This window comes from Pipistrellus kuhlii, unplaced genomic scaffold (genome assembly GCF_014108245.1).
Source record: "Pipistrellus kuhlii isolate mPipKuh1 unplaced genomic scaffold, mPipKuh1.p scaffold_m20_p_4, whole genome shotgun sequence".
NCBI lineage: Eukaryota > Metazoa > Chordata > Mammalia > Chiroptera > Vespertilionidae > Pipistrellus > Pipistrellus kuhlii.
Window position 1 is genome coordinate 82,928,432 of NW_023425540.1, and position 20,567 is coordinate 82,948,998.

General features: G+C 43.7%; 1 protein-coding gene and 1 non-coding gene across 8 annotated transcripts in view; one reads left to right on the forward strand and one right to left on the reverse strand.

Annotated features, from left to right (window-relative positions):
* Window positions 1–20,567, reverse strand: part of SNX29 (sorting nexin 29) — a 413,174-nt gene that overhangs the window by 375,686 nt on the left and 16,921 nt on the right. For 5 of the 7 annotated variants that reach the window (XM_036411104.2, XM_036411105.2, XM_045571684.1 and 2 more), the window contains 2 exons: window positions 12,889–12,953; window positions 9,855–9,907 (listed from right to left, as the gene is read on the reverse strand). In XM_036411104.2, coding sequence (XP_036266997.1) covers window positions 9,855–9,907; window positions 12,889–12,953 — 118 coding nt within the window. Of the gene's footprint in view, window positions 1–9,854; window positions 9,908–12,888; window positions 12,956–20,567 lie in introns of those variants that run through there. The other 2 variants (XM_036411108.2, XM_036411109.2) reach the window with 2 other exon arrangements.
* Window positions 4,313–4,418, forward strand: LOC118703966. Its single transcript, XR_004983207.1, has one exon. It is a non-coding gene; the product is annotated as a U6 spliceosomal RNA (small nuclear RNA).

Genomic DNA, 20,567 nt, shown 5'->3' on the forward strand with positions numbered 1-20,567 from the left:
AAAAAGGGTAGTCTCCTGCACTGCTGGTAGAAATTTTTAGAAAAATACCTGACCACAACTAATAAAAATAAACACATATTTTCTTTGACAAAGCAACCCAACAACCTGGAAATGTAAGCTAAAGAAATAAAATAATCAAAATATAAGAAAAGATGCTCAAGAATGTCTATAGTAGTAAAAATTGGACACAAAGTATTACTTCATAGGCAACTGTTCGTACATGTGCATTGTATAATATAATGCAGCCTTTTAAAAATAATTATTAGAACTGTAACTTGGAAAGATTTGGACAGGGTAATGGTAAGGGAAATAATACAGATGCAGAACATTTATATACATAATTCAGGTTTTATAAAACACGGTCAATAAAATTTGTGTATGTATAGACATGTATATTTTATTTTTAAGAGACTATAAGAACATGGGGGGTGGGGGGAATAAAACTATTCCTCATCATTAACTTCAGTTATCCAAAGGAAGGAAGAAGAACATATGGTAGTGAATAAAAAGACCAAAAAAAAAAAAAGTAGACAGAAAAATAAATTTGATAATAGTGAAAATTCGCAAGGCAGTAGTTTTCAAGATACTGTAAGTATAAAGGTTAGAGGACGGCCAACAGGCATGTAAAAAAAAATCAAATAAATGTTCTACTGGTAAATCAAAGAGGAAAGAGCATAGAGAAAAGCAAGAGTCGTAGATGCAGGAGTGAATAAATGGGAAATGAGGACACATAAAAGTGACACTAAGTTATTGGCCAATATCTCCAAGCTTGACTGGAGTCCATAGCCTAGGAGAAAAAAACTCCACACCAAAATCTTGCTTAAAAAAAAAAAAGTTCAAAACAACAGACACTTGTCCTGATTTCTGGCCACATCCAGCACCACTCAGTCTTATCAAGGCTCAGTCCTAAGGCTTCTCAGTCCTGTGTCTTCCCCCAATACAACCACTTCCACTGCACAGCCACCTCTCGCTGCTCTCCTAGACCCATCCCACCCCGCTCAACCCCCTGGCTTCCTCAACAGAAGCTAGCCTCCTGAAATGTAAAGTCATGGCCTTATCTGTCTTTGTTTCTTACTTACCCACACCACACTTTGCTATGTGTATACAGTGCATGACATGATTTTAGGGGGAACAGAGATAAATAAATTTTGTGTTAATCATTTCAATGTGTAAAGATAAAACTGTAACCAGCCATCAATCTTTGAAGTTACTGATGGTATTATGGCAAGACCAGAGTAAACAAATCCTTGAAATTCCACCTCAAGCCAATCTGAGATAGTATACAGATATGGCAAAAAAAATTGTGAAAACAGTATACAAATAACCATAATTAAAGAAATAGTACTCTGCCCTGGCTGGGTGACTCAGTTGGTCAGACTGAGAAACTGGGAGTTTGATTCTGGTCAGGGCACATACCTAGGTAATGGGTTTGATCCCTGTGAAGCAATCAATTAATGTTTCTCTCTCCCTTTCCCTCTCTCTCTCTCTCTCTCTCTCTCTCTCATTCCCCTCCCTTCCTCCCTAAGAAAAAAAAATCAATAAAACATATCCTCAAGAATTTTTTTTAAATAAAGAATACCCTAATGAATGAAGTTCAAAACTTTCCCATGACAGGAATCTAATAATGACTTTCCAGCCAATCCCTCAACATACAGGGCACATCACCTATGATCCCGCCGATTTCTTGCTCATCTCTGCATTTGCTATTCCTGCTGCCTGGAATGCCCGTTCTGCCCATGTGACCACTCAGGACCCCATTCACACCTCTCACATCTGGACTGTGGAATTATTACTACAGGCCACCAGGACTGCCCACAATTTACATGTCTATTTCCCTGACTCAATTTTGAGTTCCTTGAAGACAGCAAACATCTCATCCAGTTTGCATCCCCAATGCCAACATAATGATCTATAAGTAATTATCTGTTGAATGGAGGAGCTCATGAGCAATCATTCTAGCCTTCGGTTTCCAAATCAGCCAAAACACTGGTTATGTCTAGACACAGAGAGAAAACATATTGAGTATTAAGTTCTTACTGGGTGTGCCAAGTAAACATTATTACATCTAATTCTCACTACAACCCCAGGAAGTAGGCAACATGATCATCATCTGATTTTCCAATGGTACAACAGAGGTCTAGAGAAGTAAGTCCCAAATTACACAGCTGGTAACGGTGGTTTGTGGCCATGTGGGCAATAGACAAGTCTGTCTGATAACAAAGCTCATACTTCATGCTCACAGCCTCTCTCCACTATCAGGGTGGTGCTGACAGCGCTTAAATATTGTTTTCAATGGGCCAAGCACTGCTCTCAACAACTATCAATATAAACAATATAAATATTAATTAAAATTCAGGACTGGAAATGTGCTCAGACTTGCTAAATGCCCTAGAGCCATGGTCAGCAAACTGCGGCTCGAGAGCCACATGCAGCTCTTTGGCCCCTTGAGTGTGGCTCTTCCACAAAATACCATGGCCAAGGCAAGTCTATTTTGAAGAAGCGGCGTTAGAAGAAGTTTAAGTTTAAAAAACTTGGCTCTAAAAAGAAATTTTAATCGTTGTACTGTTGACATTTGGCTGTGTTGACTAATGAGTTTGCCGACCACTGCCCTAGAGTTACCTAATTGCTAAAAATACTCTTTTTCCTAAAAAGGAAAATCAATTTGTTTGATCAATATAGTAAAATAAAAGAAAATGCAGTATAGAATCATCTACTACAGAGTCTCGAAGTGGAAATAAAGTACTCAGGGTGGAGAATAAAGAATCTAATCAATGAACCTCAGAATTTTCCACCAGGCAAAGAAGAATCAGAACATCTAGTCCAGTGTTTTTCAACCTTTTTTGGGCAAAGGCACACTTGTTTCATGAAAAAAATCACGAGGCACACCACCATTAGAAAATGTTAAAAAATTTAACTCTGTGCCTATATTGACTATATATAAAGTAATTCTCTTGAATAGGAATCAAATAAACACAAAGAAAGTATTTTATAATTACTTTATTATGAAATATTAAGTAAACAAAATAGTGAAAAATTATAAAATTCTTGTCTTGTCTGCACCTACGGCACATGCCGCGGAACAGCGGTTGAAAAACGCTGATCTAGTCAACACCTCACACTAATAATAGGCTGGTAAGAAAATTGTAGTGCCAAAACCAGTTTGGCTCAGTGGATAGAGTGCTGGTCTGCAGATTGAAAAGTCCCAGGTTCGATTCTGGTCAAGGGTATGTACCTTGGTTGCAGGCACATCCCCAGTAGGGGGTGAGCAGGAGGCAGCTGGTCAATGTTTCTCTCTCAATGGCGTTTCTAGCTCTCTATCCCTCTCCTTTCCTCTCTGTAAAAAAAAAATCAATAAAATATTTTTTTTTTAAAGAATTAAAAAAAAAAAAAAGGAAGTTGTAGCAACTGAAGATAAAAATCACATGATGAAGATCCAGAGACATTTATCACAGGCAAAGGAATGCCTGGAAAAGCTATCTGGTTTCATAAGTTTCCCAACAAATACACTGAGCTAAGAATGACATCAGGGAACAGCAAAGGGCAGCTGATTTCCTTCTAAAAAGTTCAAAAATGTTCCTAATTCCTCAACAGGTACAGAAAAATCACCAAAACAATCCCTCTTCCCTGGCAGGCTTGTAAAGGAGAAAAATGCTCTCCTCTGATTTATTCTGACAGTAAAATGAAAGGGTCACAAAAACTTACAATTTCTAAATGTTCTGAAATGCATCCCCCAAACCATAATGGCAAAGAGACCCAGCGTGCAGAGAATATTTATTTGCCAAGTGTCAAGACATAAAACTCTGATGACTATAACAATAGCTGGAACTTACTAGCTGCCAGGCCCTGTTCCAACGTGAACTAACTCAGAGCAGCAATATGAAGTAAACGTTAGTATTACTATCCCTGCTTACGGATGAGGACCCTGAGGCACAAAAAGGCCAGAAACTTGCCCACAGTCCAACACGAACCAGGTCAGCAATGCCAGGATTCAGTCTACATTCTAAAGTCCACGCTCATTCTTCTGCCCTGTAGTTTGGGTTGCTATTTATAATTCCAAAAGAAAACTTCCAGATCACATTCTGTAATTCCACGTGGGAGGAAGATGCTTCTGTGAAACTATAAGTACCTAATCTTTGAGGAAACCCAGGGCCTGCTAAGTTCTTGGGCCGTTATATCAAGAGATATGGTACAGCCTCTCCACAGGCCAAGGCTGACTGACAGAATGTGAGTAATTTTAATGAAGCACAAGAATGGGCCTTTGTTCTGAGGAGGAAACAGCAGAAAACAATGCCAACAGAGAAGGACGAAGAGAGTGCTCGCTTCGGAAGCACATACACTAAAATTGGAACGACAGGGAAAAGATTAGCATGGCCCCTGCACAAGGATGACACCAAACTTGTGAAGAGTCAGTATTTAAAAAAGGATGGGAAGAGGGAAGAGAAAGGGAAGGGAATGGGGAGGGGAAAGGGAGGGAGAAAGAAAGGGGAAAGGGGAGGAGGAAGAGAAGGAGAGGAATGGGAGGGGAGGGAAGGGGAGGGGGAAGGAAAGTGGAAGGGGAGGTAAAAGTGAGGGGAAGAGAGAGAGGGGAGGGGAGGGGAAGAAGAAGGAGAGGAGAGAGGTGGGGGAAAAGAAGGGAAGGGCAAAGAGAAACATGCATCATGGAGCCCAGAGCATGCTGCCACTTCCTCTGAGGTTTCTAAGGACAAAATCTGATAGGAAAAAGCTAGGCCTGCCTGTCATTACCCTTCATGCAAATGTTGTTTCACACTCAGGTGAGGGCAGTTGCATCTTGCCCCGTAATCTGCAAGATCAAACAAATCTTTCTCTCACAAGGGCCTGCACTCTCACACTTGGCATTTTGGTTTTAGCAGCTAAATAATGTGCACTACGTAGGACCAAAAACCAAACATCAGCTTCAGTCCTACCAGCACTCTTCCCAAACTCCAGTCACAAACAGAATATGTATTAGTTACTTGTCTTGAATTTCACACACTTTTTTCACATAAACCTGTTTTACAAGGAAAACTCTACTGCTACTGCAAACAGAAAGCTCACATGATGGGCTCCAGAGAGCCCTAAAGGGAGACTGAGCCTGGAACCCACACACTCTTCTTGAAGAGAAAGGGCTGTTAGAGATTATTATAATTCTGAACTGTATGATGCTGTTATTTTTATAGGTCAAAACAATCAAATACTGGAAATTTCATCTAATTCAATTTAATATTATCAACACCAAACCAAGTCTCTCCCCCAATATCAGTAAGACAAAGAGAATTTAAAGGAAAATACTAGTAACTGAGCCACTAGGCAACTGAAAGGCATTTAATACAGTGACTTTTTTAACACTTAAAATAATATTAAGTACTTGCTAGGAACTCTGCTAGAAAAACAAAAGGGGATATAGTGTCAGTGAGCAAGGACCACACTGGGACATGAAGTCCTATTCTATTACCTACCAACCATGCGACCCACCGAACAGGGCATGTGCCCAGGAAATGGCAAATAAATGCTGCACCAGTGACCAGCCTCCAAACCTGTCTGCCTGTGAAAGTCGAAAACGAACCCCCTTCTCGTTCTCCTTGGGTTCTTTTGAGGATCAAATGAGACTGATGACACAGACACCAGCATTTTTAAACCAGACAAGGCTGTCACAGAAAGATTATCATTCCGTTAGAGCAGCAACAGGGGACAACAGCTGGTTATGTTGGCCACCCTGCATTTATCCACCTTCCTAACAGCACCCGGATGTCATTTTGAAGATTAATTTCTTCTTCTCTGGACATTATCTTGATGGGATGGTTAACCCAAGTAGACATCTTTGCACTACACAAGCCATCGGGGTCCCAAGACACTCCTTCAGCCGGATCCTTCTGCCAGTGGCCAAGAGGTGGCCAAGTGACGTGAGATTGAGCAATCAGGTGCTTCCTTCCTGGAATGCCAACCTTGAGCAGGAGGAGAGAGTCAGAAAATAGCTGGTGTTCACTTCAGCAATGGTGGCCTTAATTGGGTCACCATTCCTTCTAGGAGACCATTTCTGGACTCTTATTTCCAGCTTCTAGCCTTCCACAGCTGCCTGACTCCTTCCTGTTCCCAAACCTGGCCTGCCATCAACTCCTAGGGTCACAATATCCATAACAGTAACAGACTTCTGTTGCTTTTTACCACTGAGCCCTGGCAGACATTCTTTCAAAGGTTCCCACTGCTGTCCATCCAACCAGCTGTGCTCTCTAGCCAACACCTCACATCCTGCCTAAAACTCTTCCTAAGGCAGTAAATATGAAATGCATTTGAAGATAACACTTGGCCTTTCATGGAAAACCTCTTCCAGTTATTTCTATCTTCTTAGTGGACACACTGACTTAGATTCCTGGAGGACACAATGTGGGAAGAAACATGTGGACAAGTTTCATTTTCTAAAGACTGAGGACTCTGCCCAGAGTTACATGGAAAGAAATCTATCTTCAATTGTTCCTTTACCAACAAAGAAGAACAGTAACAAAGCTTGCTAATTCACTTTTGCCCTTACACCTATTTGCGGTCTACTACCTGCATGGATAGGGGTCACAAGCTGAGTAACATTTATCCCAGCCAGACTTCACTCCCTGAGGGGCAAAGGCCTCCTTATCTATATATATAAAAGGCTAATATGCAAAGTGTCCCCTGGACCGGGAGACCAGAGTTCGATCGCTGCTATAACATGCACTGACCACCAGAGGGTGGCACGAAATGAAAGAAGGCCCTGGTCCACAGCCGGAAGATCCCAGTCAGCCCTGATCGCCAGCCATGCCTAGGAACCCTACTGTGCATGAATTTCATGCATGGGCCTCTAGTATGGAATAAAAGTAACACTCCTATATGACTCTGGCATTTTACACACAGCATGTAACTTAATCCTCACAACTGGTTAAGTAGATATCAATGTTTAGGTTTTCCCCATATCACCAAGCAATTCTCCAACATCACTGGGTATCCTACAATTCAACTCAATTCTGACACATCTACCCGGAGACAGTGTCAGGTCCCACGGGTTAAGGCCTCAGTTCTACAAGACTGTACCAGCCCCTGATTTCAGGCGACAGATGCAACTCCAGGTTATTATGTGTACTTCTGACCGACCAGCTATGTACCTCAGAGGTACCTATGAGCCCGTCTTTGGGTTTGATTAATTTGCTAGAGGGCCTCTTGGAACTTGAAGAAACATCTTACTTACTAATAGATCACCAGTTTATTAGGAAAGGAGCAGCCATATGGAAGAAGCACACAGAGTGAAGTGAGTGGGAAGGGCCTGGACTGGAGCTACCAGCTCTCTCAGAGAGGACCCCTCTCCCCGCACCCAAGTGTTCCCCACCCAGAGCTCTCGGACACCAGTCCTTGGGTTTTCATGGAGGCTTCACCATACGGGCATGAATGATTGAATCACTAGCCACTGACAACTGAACTCAATCTCCACTCCCTCTCCCCTCCCCCCAGAGGGGTGTGGGACTGAAGTTCCAACCCTCTAATCATATGGTTCTCCTGGAAACCAGTCCCTAATCTTCAGTGCTTTCCAAAAGTCACTATGGTGAGCAATAAGACACCTTTATGGAAATCATCACTTTGAAAATCCCAGGAGATTTAGGACCTCAGTACCAGAAATGGGGACAAAGAACAAATGTCTGTCATTCTTATAAATCACAGTATCACAGCAGACATAATTCTTGGGCTCAGGGAGGTTAAGGCAAGGGACACAGCTGAAGAGAGGAGGAGCCGGGATTCAAAGCACGGCCTTGAGAGCCCATGCACTCTCGTGCCAGCCTGCGAGGGCACACTAACAGCCCGCCGGGAGAACTGAAGCCATACCTAATGATTTAAATGCCACAAACGTACACTGTGAACCTAACGCATGACAGGCATAAAATGTTTGTACAAAACGCTGAGAAGTAAAAAAAAAAAAAAAAAAAGGGAGAGGCTGCCCTCTTTCCCTCAAAGCTTGTGGTGGCAGTTATTTAAACACTTCACTATGGTGCTATGCAATGTACACACTCAACCAGACCACGCATCTTCACTGAGCACTTTCTAGATGTTTCTAGGAACTGCGACTACATCGGTGAACAAGACAGCATAATAACATCATGCCCACACGTTACGGTACGGGAATAGAAAAGCACATCGTGTTATGGGGGTAAACAAAGAGGGACAGGTTTATAAGGGACAGGGTACCATCTTAAATCTGCACCAGTTTCAAATGGTCCCCACGGCTCTATTAGGATGCTCTCTCAGTGTCACAGAGAACAAGGGTGTGAGAGGACAGAGAAGCGGGAGCTGGGTGGGTCGGGATAAGAGAGTGCGGGGTGTGGAAAGCCTCCAGGATGAGATGAGCACTGAGCAAGGCGTTCCCTTCCCTTCGCTTCCTTTGCAGGATGGTGCCTCCTGCCTCTCCACGCTGCAGGGCATGAGTTAGCGCTGTTGACTTCACACAGCCTTTCCAGCAAATGCTGGAAATGTCTCTTCTCGCTGCCCTAACCTTTGTGTCGCCTCCAAATGTTATAAATTTATGTGATTATGTCAGCCTTTCCTGGATCATGAAGGTCAATGGGAACTTTCAGGAATTTACTTAAATTATAAAAGAAATACAATCACAGTATAAAATATGAAAAACAGATCCTGGCCGGTTAGATCAGTTGTCAAATGGAGTATTGTTCCAATACTCTAAGGTTGTGGGTTCTATCTCCAGTCAGGGCACATATAAGAAACAAACAATGAATGCATAAATAAATGCAACAAAGGGATGTTTCTATTTCTCTCCCTCTTTCTAAAATCAACAAATAAATTTTAAAAATAAGTAAATGACTCTCCTTTTTAAAAAAAATATTAAAAATATCAGGAAATATAAAGGTTTCCAATATTTCCTCTGTTCACATGTTGGTACATTTTTTGCCAGAGTTGTTTAACATAACGAGGATCACTTTGTATCCATATATAATAATTTTGCATCCTGCTCACATTATTTTTACTAAATATATCATTTTTAATTCTATTAATACTATACATTTTCTGCTTTTAAAAAAATTCTGCACAGCCATGGCTGGTTTGGCTCAATGAATAGAGCATCAGCCTGTAGACTGAAAGGTCCTAAGTTAAATTCCTGTCAAAGGCACATGCTTGGGTTGTGGGCTCAATCCCCAGTAGGCAGTGTGCAGGAGGCAGCTGATCAAGAATTCTCTCTCTTGCCCTAATGGTTTGGCTCAGTGGATAGAGCATCGGCCTGCAGACTGAAAGGTCCCAGGTTTGATTCCAGTCAAGGGCATGTACTTTGGTTGCAGGCACATCCCCAGTAGGGGGTGTGCAGGAGGCAGCTGATCGATGTTTTTCTCACTGATGTTTCTAACTCTATCCCTCTCCCTTCCTTTCTATAAAAAAATCAGTAAAATATATATTTTTAAAAATAATTCTCTCTCATTCTTGATGCTTCTATCTCTCCCTCTCCTTTTCTCTCTAAAATCAATAAAAATACATTGTTTAAAAATTCTGCACAGACATCAATTTAATGGCTACATAATATTCTACTCTACTGATACACTATACTTTATTAACCATTTCCCAACTGTCAAGCATTTAAATTTCCAAGTTTTCAAAAATATAAATTTCCCTGCAAGTAACTTTATGCAGCAGGTATTTCAAGTAATTCCCTCAGTAGATTCCAAGAAGGAGAATTGTGGGAAGCTGGGAGTACGTCAGAGCAGTCACTGCCCAGATGGGCTACAGGCCACCCAGACTTACTCACTCACTGGCTGCGGAGGCGAACACAGAAGCTGGTCACCTCTAGCCACCTTTATGCTCTTAAAGGAAAATGGTTGTAGAAACAACATATTTACCTGCTATCGGAATCCGAGGCGATTTCCTTTCTCCCTCCGAAGCGGATCTGGCACTGAACAGAAAAAGAAGGCGCTGAGATCAGCTGTTGGGATGGGGCCCTTAACTGTCATAAAACAGTCCACACAGGCCTCAGGGTCAGCCGGAGACACAGGGCCAGAAACTCTGGGGTGTCAGCCCAAGACATAAGACAGTGGACACCCAGCCTTCCAGCCACCACTAAAAGGAAGTCCTTATCTCCCTTCCACTGTACAGAGTGAACCTTGTGGGAAAACAATGCTAAGAGGAAAACAGAAGCACACAACTTCTGCACATTATCTAGGAAATTTTGTGTGTCAGCAGCTGGCTGTCCATAACACAGGGCTCTTAGTAGGCAATAATTAAAACTTCCACAAATCTGCAATGATGGGTCCCTTTTGACAGGGCCCAAGGTTGTTATGAATGGCTAGGAAATTATGACAGTATAAACCACACTTCAGCCCTAGCCAGGTGGCTCAGTTGGTTGGAGCGTTGTGCTATACACCAAAAAATTGTGTGCTCACAATTGTGTGTTCCTGGTCCGGGCATATGCTTAGGTTTCAGGTTCAATCCCAGGTCGAGGCATGTACAGGAGGCAATTGATCAATGTGTCTCTCTCACATCAGTGTTATTCCCCCACCCCCACTCTTTCTTTTCCTCTCTCTAAAATCAATAAAAACATATCCTTGGGTGAGAATAAAAAAGAAAAAATTTACACTCTAAAGAAGTCGTCTGATTGTGCTGAGTGACAATTTTCTCAGGGTGGGTACAAACAAAAGCAAACTATTCTCCTTTTATTTTTAATTACAGTAAAATATAGAAAACATAAAATTACCAGTTTAACCATTTCTAGTTGTACAATTCAATTCCCAATATTGTGCACCCATCACTACTATCCACTCTTTTAAAGAGTGGGTAGCAGGCTTACAAGATTCCTGAACTTATTATATATTTTTTTCAATGATACATTTGTCAAAACTTATAGAACTTTGCGCTCAAAATTGGTTTATCTTACTGTATGAAAATTATATCTCAATAAAGTTGATGTTTAAAAGGCATACATATACAACACTTTCGCTACCCCCAAATAATAATACCAATCATGGCAGATCTGGGCATAAGCTCCAATTTATTTCTGTTTAACTACACTTAAAGTGGTTCCACTTGCCTCCACATCTTCTTGTCATATTTTATTTTTTTTAATATATTTTTATTGAGTTCAGAGAGAAAGGGGGAGAGAGAGAGATAGAAACATCAATGATGAGAGAGAATCGTTAATGGGTTGCCTCCTGCATGCTCCCTACTGGGGATCAAGCCCAAAACCCAGGCATGTGCCCTTGACCAGAGTCAAACTCAGGACCCTTCAGTCCGAAGGCCGATGCTCTATCCATGGAGCCAAACTGGCTAGTAGCTTCTTGTCCTATTTTCCATTTCTGGAGTAAAGAAAGAAAAAACAAATATGTGTGCTCTGAATTTACAGTGGACCAAGAGCTGGCCAGGCCTTTACCTACTTTAATAAACACAATTTGCTCAACAGCCCTGTGGAGATAAGTGAGCAGATTACAGCAAAGGATGCCCAGAGAGGCTAGATGAATTGCCCAAGCACACACAGCTGGGAAGAAATGAAACGGGCCTTTGACTCAGCTACACCTGGGCCTGTGTTGTTTGCACTGTAACAGGACACCTTGAAGTTTGGGCAGATGGTGAAGTCTCCCAAGCTCACCTAACACAATCAACACGTAACACACATCTTTATTAAAGTATTTATCTCCTATCTCCCTAAACTAGGGGTGTCGAACTCAATCAGAGAAGGGGCCAAAATCTAAAATCCAGCCTAAATCGCGGGCCGAATGGTTTACTGAACAGTCATAAACTGTGATGGAAACGCAGCAGAGTGCAGTGATGACAGCGCGGTGCGGGCCACATTGCAAGGCCTGGCGGGACGGATTTGGCCCGCGGGCCTTGTGTTTGACACATGTGCCCTAAACTGTGATTACATGCATATGATTGTCAGTCATCCCTTCTGAAATGTGAGCTACCAGAATTCCCAGGACTGGATCCTAGCTCTGCTTGCTACTTATTAACTGTGATACCTTAAACAAGTTATTCGGCCTTTCTGAGCTTCAGTTTCTTTAGCCATAAAATGGAAATAATTGTAGGAACTACCTCACGGGTGGTTGGAAGGATTAAATGTAAAGCACTTAGCAGAGGTCCCCGCACATGTTGAATGTGCAATAAATGATGAATGTGGTATATGCAGATAAGCAAACTTAAGCCAGCTCATGTCAAAGCTCACTTCCCACCCAGCCAAAAACCAGGCATCAAAATAGCATCAACAGGCAGAAGCTGGTGTGGCTCAGTAGTAGAGTGTCAGGCTGCGGACTGAAGGGTCCCAGGTTCGATGAACCTTGGATGTGGGCACATCCCCTGGTAGGGGGTGTGCAAGAGGCAGCTAGTCGATGTTTCTCTCTCACCGACGTTTCTAGCTCTCTATCTCTCTCCCTTCCTATCTGTAAAAAATCAATAAAATATTTTTTTAAATAAATAAATGAATGAATGAATGAATGAATGAACAAAATATATTTTTTTAAAAGCAGCATCAACAAACCAGAGTAGAGCCCACCTGAAGGTTCCACACCATCAATCCGGAGCATGGTTCATTCCTCCTTGTCTCTGTTTCATGCTCACAAAGTCCTAACCCAATCACCATGGCTGGTACGTACCCAGAGGAGTTGAAACCCACATCAACTCTAAGGGACACCCCTGAATGACGGGGTCCCCAGAGGGCGTAGAGAGGAACCTCTCTGTCCCTACCTCTGATTGCCTTCCCTGCTTTCTCATTTTCGGGGGGGGGGGGGGGGGGGGGGAAGGGGGAAGCGGCGGGGAACTACTGGCCTCACTGTTCCCAGATACAACATGAGAGTAAGTCTGTCTACATATAAGGGCAGAAATGATTTCCCCATTAATTCTCTAACACTATTACTAGATCTCAAGGTCAAACATGAGCTTTCCTCTTACCTGTTTCACAGCATCCAGCAGTCGCTCTAGCAGAAATTGTCTTTTCATGTCATTGTTCTGTGATCCTGAAATACAACAAGATTAATTAGTTATGTCTTTCTGACATATAGTATATAGCTATCCCCAACTAGGATCAACCTTCTCTTTAATAAAATCTAGACTGGCCCCAATAATCTATATTATCACAATGAAATTTCACCATTTCTTGGTCCCTGCAACCGGGAAAGCATCTAAACTATGGTCCCCAAATTTGAAGAATGTGTCTAGAACAGTCTAACTCTGGGTTTCTCAACCTTGGCACTGCTGACATGTGGACCAGATGGTGAAGGCTACCCTATGAATTGTAGGGTGACTAGCAGCATCCCTGGCCTCAACCCACTAAATACATTAGTGTGCACATGCACATACACGTACACACGTGCACACCCTAGTTGTGGCAACAAAAACGTCACTAGCCCTGGTTGGTGTGGTTCAGTAGGTTGAGTGTCATCCTCCTGCCCGAAAAAGTTGCCGGTTCGATTCCCAGTCAGGGAACATGCCTGGGTTGCAGGCTCAGTCCCCAGTAGGGGACGTGCAGGAGGCAGTTGATCAATGTATACCTCTCACTTCCTCTCTCTGTAAAAAGCAATATATATATATAACTTTTTTAAAAATGCCTCTAGATGGCTTCTGGGGAGCAAAATTATCCCCAGTTGAGAACCAATGGTTAATTTAAAATATAGGTTTCCTGCCCTACCTGGTTTGGTTCATGGATAGAGCATCAGCCTGCAGACTGAAGGGTCCAGGATTTGATTCCAATCAAGGGCACATGCCCAGGTTACGGGCTCGATCCCAAATAAGGGGAGTGCAGGAGGCAGCTGGTCAATGATTCTCTCTCAACATTGATGTTTCTGTCTTTCTCTCCCTCTCACTTCCTCTCAGATATCAATAAAAATATATTTAAATACATACATATACATATACCTGGAAATATAATATATATATATTTCCAAGTATATGCAGGCACTGCTTGTTAGTGGATTTCACCATCATCTCCAGCACCCTTTTCCCAAGTCACTGCAATACCTAATTACTCCTTCCCAGGCCTCTCATAGACTGACCTTAAGAAGTTCTACTAATGAGATGTAAGCAGAAGTGCACTGGGAGGGTTGAGAAAATTACGCCTTTCTGATAAAAGAAAAGATACTAATGGCTTCCTTCCTTCTTCCATCCTTTATGCTAATCATAAACACACTGGGTGGGGCCCAGTAGCATCTTGCTGCCATTAAACAACAATCCTGGAGGAAAAACTAAGAGAATCACAAAGACACCAGCCTTGATGTCATTTTTTTAGAAATCTACTAACTCTAACACAACGAAGACCTCCTTTTGTTCAAAACACATTGGGCTGTTACTTGCAGCCAAAAGCTTTCACAACTGTTACATATGGCACACATGGAACTTTCACTCAGAGAGGTCTGGGCAAGGACTCCTCAAGTCCCAGGCAGGACATAGTCAGAGCTGCATCTGACCCTCCACAGGAGACCCAGTGACTCCAACCAACAGAGACACGCCGCCTGTTATGATACACCTCACACAGAATGCAGCTGTTTCAAAGGAGGCTCAGAGTCAGAGTTCCAGGAGCAGATGCTCCCCATCGCAGGTCCTGAGCTGCCACCAAGCTGCTTCTTCCCTGGGCAGCTCCACTCGGGCTTCACCAGGGAGCACCAGCAGGGCATCGCCTCAGACGTGGTCAGCGATTCATCTGAGTCATCCCAGGGCCACCAGGTGGATAACAACTGTAACCTTATTGAGCACTTCCTGTATACCAGGCACTCAACTGAACACTCTGCATTCATTATGTCATAATTTTCACAACCACCCTGCGCGCCAGGTATTAGATCCCCATACCACAGATGGGGAAAATGGAGCTCAGAGAGGACAAACCACTGTGCATTGGCTCATTCAGTATGTATTTACCTTCAACTGTGTGCCAGGCAATATTCTAAGGGCTGTGGACACAGGAGTTAAATGCTATAAAAGAGCCATCTTCTCAAGGAGCAAAAATTCTATTAGGAATGAACAAATAGAACCTAAGTAAAGACATATATGAGATGATGTTAGAGTCCTACCAAGAAAAACCAAATGGGCTGATGAGACAGGGAGGAAGCTAGAGGGCCATGTTAGCCACGGCAGTCATGGAGGCCTCTCTGCCCAGGTGACATTGAGCAAGCAGAGGAGCAGCCATGGAAAGGTATGGGTTCCAGGCAGAGCAAACATCCAGAGTAGAGCCCAGAAGGCAGGAACACACTTGGCTTCAGGCTTTCCAGGCCCAGAAGGAAGTCTGCTGTAACGAAAGCAAAAAAGGGAAGTAAAGGCCATACAGGCGGGCAGGGGCCAATCACAAAGTGTCTTGTGGATCATGATAATGGGATCAGTTTTTGTTCAAGTTCGGATACTAACTGGTGGAACTGTGACCTTGACTCAAGACCGCACCCCTCAAATGCCCAAGTTAGAGATAAAACACAGGCCTGGAGATAAAACCAGATACTCTGTGGACACAGTAAGACAGATGATTCCCAAATGTTGCCACTGTTATTTTATGGGAAGAGGTTTTGAGGAAGGACAGCCTACACATCATTCCCACCGGACAAGAGGCCATCCTGAAGTGTCACTCAAGACGGAGACCCCACCCACCCAAGGCCCTGGAACATCTCTCCTGACACCTGTGTCTATCAGTAAGTCCTGTTCTCTGTTCAGCAAAAGGTTTAGTTTCTACTCTTCTCTAACACCAGAATAGGGAAGTCAGGCTTGCTTTCTTCCTTTTCCTAAGTACTGCACCCAACAATCCCACTTGCCCTGGGGCAATGCCAACTGGAAACCTGAGAAGGTCCCCTCACCCCCCAAAATAAATGCCTTCGCTGTTTTTTTGTTTGTTTGTTTGTTTGTTGTCATAAATGTACAATGAAAATAAAAATCTCCATCATCTCACTAGGATCCATTTTTAGTGCAGCAATCCTCAAGCTGCCCTGTGCACATGAACCCCCTGGGTATTGTGAAAAGCCAGGCTCAGATTCAGCAGGTCTGAGGTGGGGCCTGGGCTCTGCATTTCTCACAGCTCCCAGGTGAAGCTGATGCTGGTTCCTGACCAGCATCTGAATAGCAAGAATTTAGCACCTACCCTTAATGACACGCACAATGATCCTAGATGTTTTCTAAGGTATCTTTCCACCACTGCTTTTCTTGGATGTCAACAGACTGCCCTGTCTTACCTTGCAATGCTCTTTTAATTTTTTAAGTTTTTGTTGTTGTTGTGGGGCCATGATTATAATTTTTATCAATGCCTCTCTTGTGGCAGGAAGAAAAGCTCATTCTCTGTAGAGAAACAACCTGACGTTGTGCAGGTCTCAGCCCACCACCCCGCCCTGGCTGCCATCTCTCTACAGGAGAAAAGCGCACTTGAGTGAGACAACCCTGACCTCAGATAGGCACCTGTGGCCATCTTAGCCGTGAATGAGGATTAAGAGAAGGGGTCTCATAGGGTGGAGGGAGCACAGGCGGCGTTTGGAGCACTCAACATGTTGGAGAGGCTCATAGCCGACAGTGGGAGAAGCACTAGTGGGAAGTCACAAGATATCATGAGTCCTCATCCCAGCCAGGCTGCATGTGACAGGGACAGCCACTTCCCTTCCCTGTGCATGGTTTCTACATGAGCTCATGCCCTCCTCGCTCTGCAGCTGGAAACAGGCAGGCAGAGACTCAAAGCCACCACTCTCTTTATCTTCTTCAAGAGACAAAGAGGAGAACACAGCACTCCTACCAGGGCCAGGAAGAATTCTCCAGTCTCAAACCCATACCCTCCTGCTGAGCCTCAAGTGTGGTCTAAGCCATTAAGCAACTGACATTTCATCCTTTGGTCCTTAACAAGGAAGGAAAGGTGGCTCCATTCACCAGAGCACTGAGGCTCAGAAGGGAAAGATCTTCTTCTAAGGCCAGTCCCAGGGGAAGTGCTCCAGGAGGGATTCAATTTCAAGTCCACTGGCTCCTGGCTCAGCCACCTTTGAATCTCACTCACTCTCAACCCCCGTAACCAACCTGCAGCTACAGCCTCACTGCCAGGCCAGGAATGACTTCTCTGTAAAAGCCTACTTTCCTGCTTCCTTCCTTCATCAACAGCCAGAGCAGGATTCTTTTGAATTTGTGAGATTCCTCATCAGAGTGAAAATAAAATATATAAATCCACCCAAAGAAATTCTGCCAGAGGCCCCCAAAATCACATGTGCACATGAAAATCACTCACCTGGTCCAGGTGCATCCCTGTGGTCTGGAATGTCTAGAATCCCTAGGCCTCTACATTCATTTTTACCACAAGCCCCTGGGAGTTAAGAATGGGACAGCCCAGGTTCAAATCCTACGCCACCAGCTATGACCATGGGCAAGTTACTTAAACTCTCTGCACCTCCTAGGTCTGCTCAATAGTGGCTGCTTACTGTACACCTACCACAGTGCTAAGTACAGACCAAGCACTTCATACATGTTAGCTACGATATTGTTGTTATTGGCATTAAGATCTCCAGCTCTAACAATTATTTTCAACTGGCTAACTTCTCTCCAAGGCAAAGGCAAACCAATACAGTGTAGGCTTCTGTGTCCACTGCCCTGGGGGATAAAAATGTGAAAAGGGTCCATGGCATTTGGGGAGGGAAAAACAAGCAAATGGCACTCTATGCATAGCCCTTCTCTAATCCTTGGAGGTCCAGATACCATTGTTTCCAATCACAGAAGAGTTAGGTGGCTTGATCAAGGCCACACATACACTTAAACTGTGGGGTTTCCCTGCCTCTCCATACAACAGCAGAAGTGAAGTGAAGCCAGGCATTTCTGTGGTCTAAGGCTAATCCTTGCAATGCACTATAAGGTAGAAGAGAAAACAAAGGCAACGAACGTTCTTTGGGGACCCATTGCATGCCAGGAATTCTGCCCAAGGTCAAGCAGCAAAGAAGTGCTACCCGGGAGGCTGAACCCTGGTCTGCCTGACTCTCGGCCCAGTGCTCTTTCCACAAGCCACACTGCCATCCAGTTAGGGGCCGGGGGTTTACTAAAAAAGGAGGAAATGTGTTTTAAATGCTGGGAAGGACCAGAAAAAGTAAACCCATACAGACAGAACGCAACTGTTTAATGGGCACAGGGTTTACTTTTGGGGTGATGATAATGTTTTGGAACTATAGAGGTGGTGGTTGTATGTACTAAATACCACTGAGCTGGTCACTTATAAATGATTATTTTTATAATTCTTAAAATTATAATTTAACAATTGTTAGTTGCTTTAATTGTATTAAACCCATAAGTAGTTTTATGCTATGTGAATTTCAATAAAAAACATCTGCAGCAGGTAGGTATTGGCCCAGAGTACCACCCTCTTCAATCCCACCCCCAAGCAAAAGCAACACCTAGGGTAGGATTCTCCAAAGGGTGGGTGTAACAAGGCAACTCCAGATAGTACCCAGCCCCAACCCTGAACAACCGAGTAGAAAAGCGACCCACACTCACTTCCCTTTCAGATTTCTGATGATACTGAGGGGACAGTCTGTCTGACACTAGGAGGTCCTTAACTCCAGCCTCAGTCAGGCTACTAGTAGGAAACAGGTACACTCAAATACAGATAGTTCAAGAGGTTTACTTTAAGGGATTCTACTGAAGAAAGGGTATAGGTAAGCAATTCTCAATCAGGGTGATGTCACTCTCCACACCCCCTAAGGACAGTAGGCAATATCTGGAGACATTTTTGGCTCAACTGGAGGATGCTACTGGCATCTGGTGGGTAGAGTCCAGGAATACTGCTAACCACCTTACACTGTACAAGAGAGCCCCACACAGAGAATCATCCAGCCCAGTGGTCGGCAAACCGGGGCTCTCGAGCCACATGCGGCTCTTTGGCCCCTTGAGTGTTCTAACGCCATTTCTTCAAAATAGACTGGCCCAGGTTGAAAACTGACTTCTGCACATGGGCCATGAAGTTTCAATCACACTGTATGTGCGCGCCCACACGTGTTATTTTGTGGAAGAGCCACACTCAACAGGCCAAAGAGCCACATGTGGCTCGTGAGCCGCGGTTTGCCGACCACTGATCTAGCCTAAATGTCAAGAGTGGCAATTAGAAAATTCTACCCTAAAGTAGGTTTGATTATCCCATTCCACAGGTGATGTGACTGAGACTCAGAAAGGCTAAATAACTTAAACCTCCACTGTGCTCTGAATACAACTCCTCTCATCTTCTCAAGGACATACTGCCAGCAACTGTCCCTCTTTTCCCCACTGTCTACTTTTTCCCCCCTCATTTACAAAATTCCTGCAGCATACAAGGATACTGTACTATCTCCCCCAAATTTAATATTAGCCGTGCCTGGTTTCCACATGTCCTTCCAACTGCAATTCCTTTCTCTGCTGCCCTGTCCAGCACAGCGCTTCCTCTGAGAGCCACCCCTGCCATCATTACTGTTCCAAGTTTGGCCCATGCCATTGTGCTCCCATCTCCTTCACCTGCACTGAATTATCTACACAGTGGCCGTAACATCTGGAAGTGTAGGTGAATACTCATAGAGAATCATTGATATTACAGAGCAAACACATGGTGCACTCAGTGATACTACGTGATTCTTTCAATGCACCCTACAATGTTGTAGTTCACAAGGCATTTTCATCAAGCCCTGCATTAACTTGTTGTGCACTATCTCAGATTATTTGTTTCTGGTTTTCACTGCATAAACTTGTTGTGCACTATCTCAGATTATTTGTTTCTAGTTTTCACTGAATAAACATGCACCTCTAATGTACTACAGAACAGTAGTCAGCAAACTTCTGCTGTAAAGGGCCAGGCAGTAAATACCTTTAGCCTTTGCGGTTCATACAGTCAGTCACTAACCACTCAGTTCTTCGCTTGTATCTCAAAAGCAGCATAGACAATACATTAATGAATCGGCAGAGCTGTTTACAAAGGCAGGCCGTGGGCTGGATTTACCCCAAGCACTGCTTGCAGACCACTGCCCAGCATTTCTAATGGGGGAAGGGAGAAAAATTGAAACTATCTACCTTTCCAGATTAAACAGCCACCCTGCAGTAGACAATTACATACTCTGCATCCCCAGCAGGCAGGCCTTAGTCATATTGCCATCGTCCCTCTCCCTATAACCAACACCCCCATCTCAGAGCTTTGCAGGGGTCACGTACATCACATCACCTTTTACCACTGGAGAATTTGTACTGTCTCATTTGTAGGCATCTAGGATGCCCGGCGCTCTCCACCCAATGGAGAGTTCAGTGCTATTGTTTTCCAACCTGTTTCGAATTTAGAGATGGAAAGAACAACAGAGTGAATGGGTAGCAGACAGGGTTGTCCGACATATTCCAGAGGCATGCATGTACTGACCAAAATGGAACCCCTCCAGTCCTGTGGATCAGGTGGAGAATGCAAATGAGTGATGTGGCAGGGAAGGAGGGGGAGGCAGAGACTGCGGGACCAAGACAGATGCCCCTGTAGAGATGGCAGCTGCTACTCAGCTCTAGGTGACAGCACTTCTCGGAAACATCAGTACAGCATTGCTCCATCTTCCAGGGTTTTTTTTTAATTAAAAAAACCATTGACACCTGTAAAGAATTTTTGTGAGTTTATCTGAGCCAAACTGTAGACATATATGAGAAAG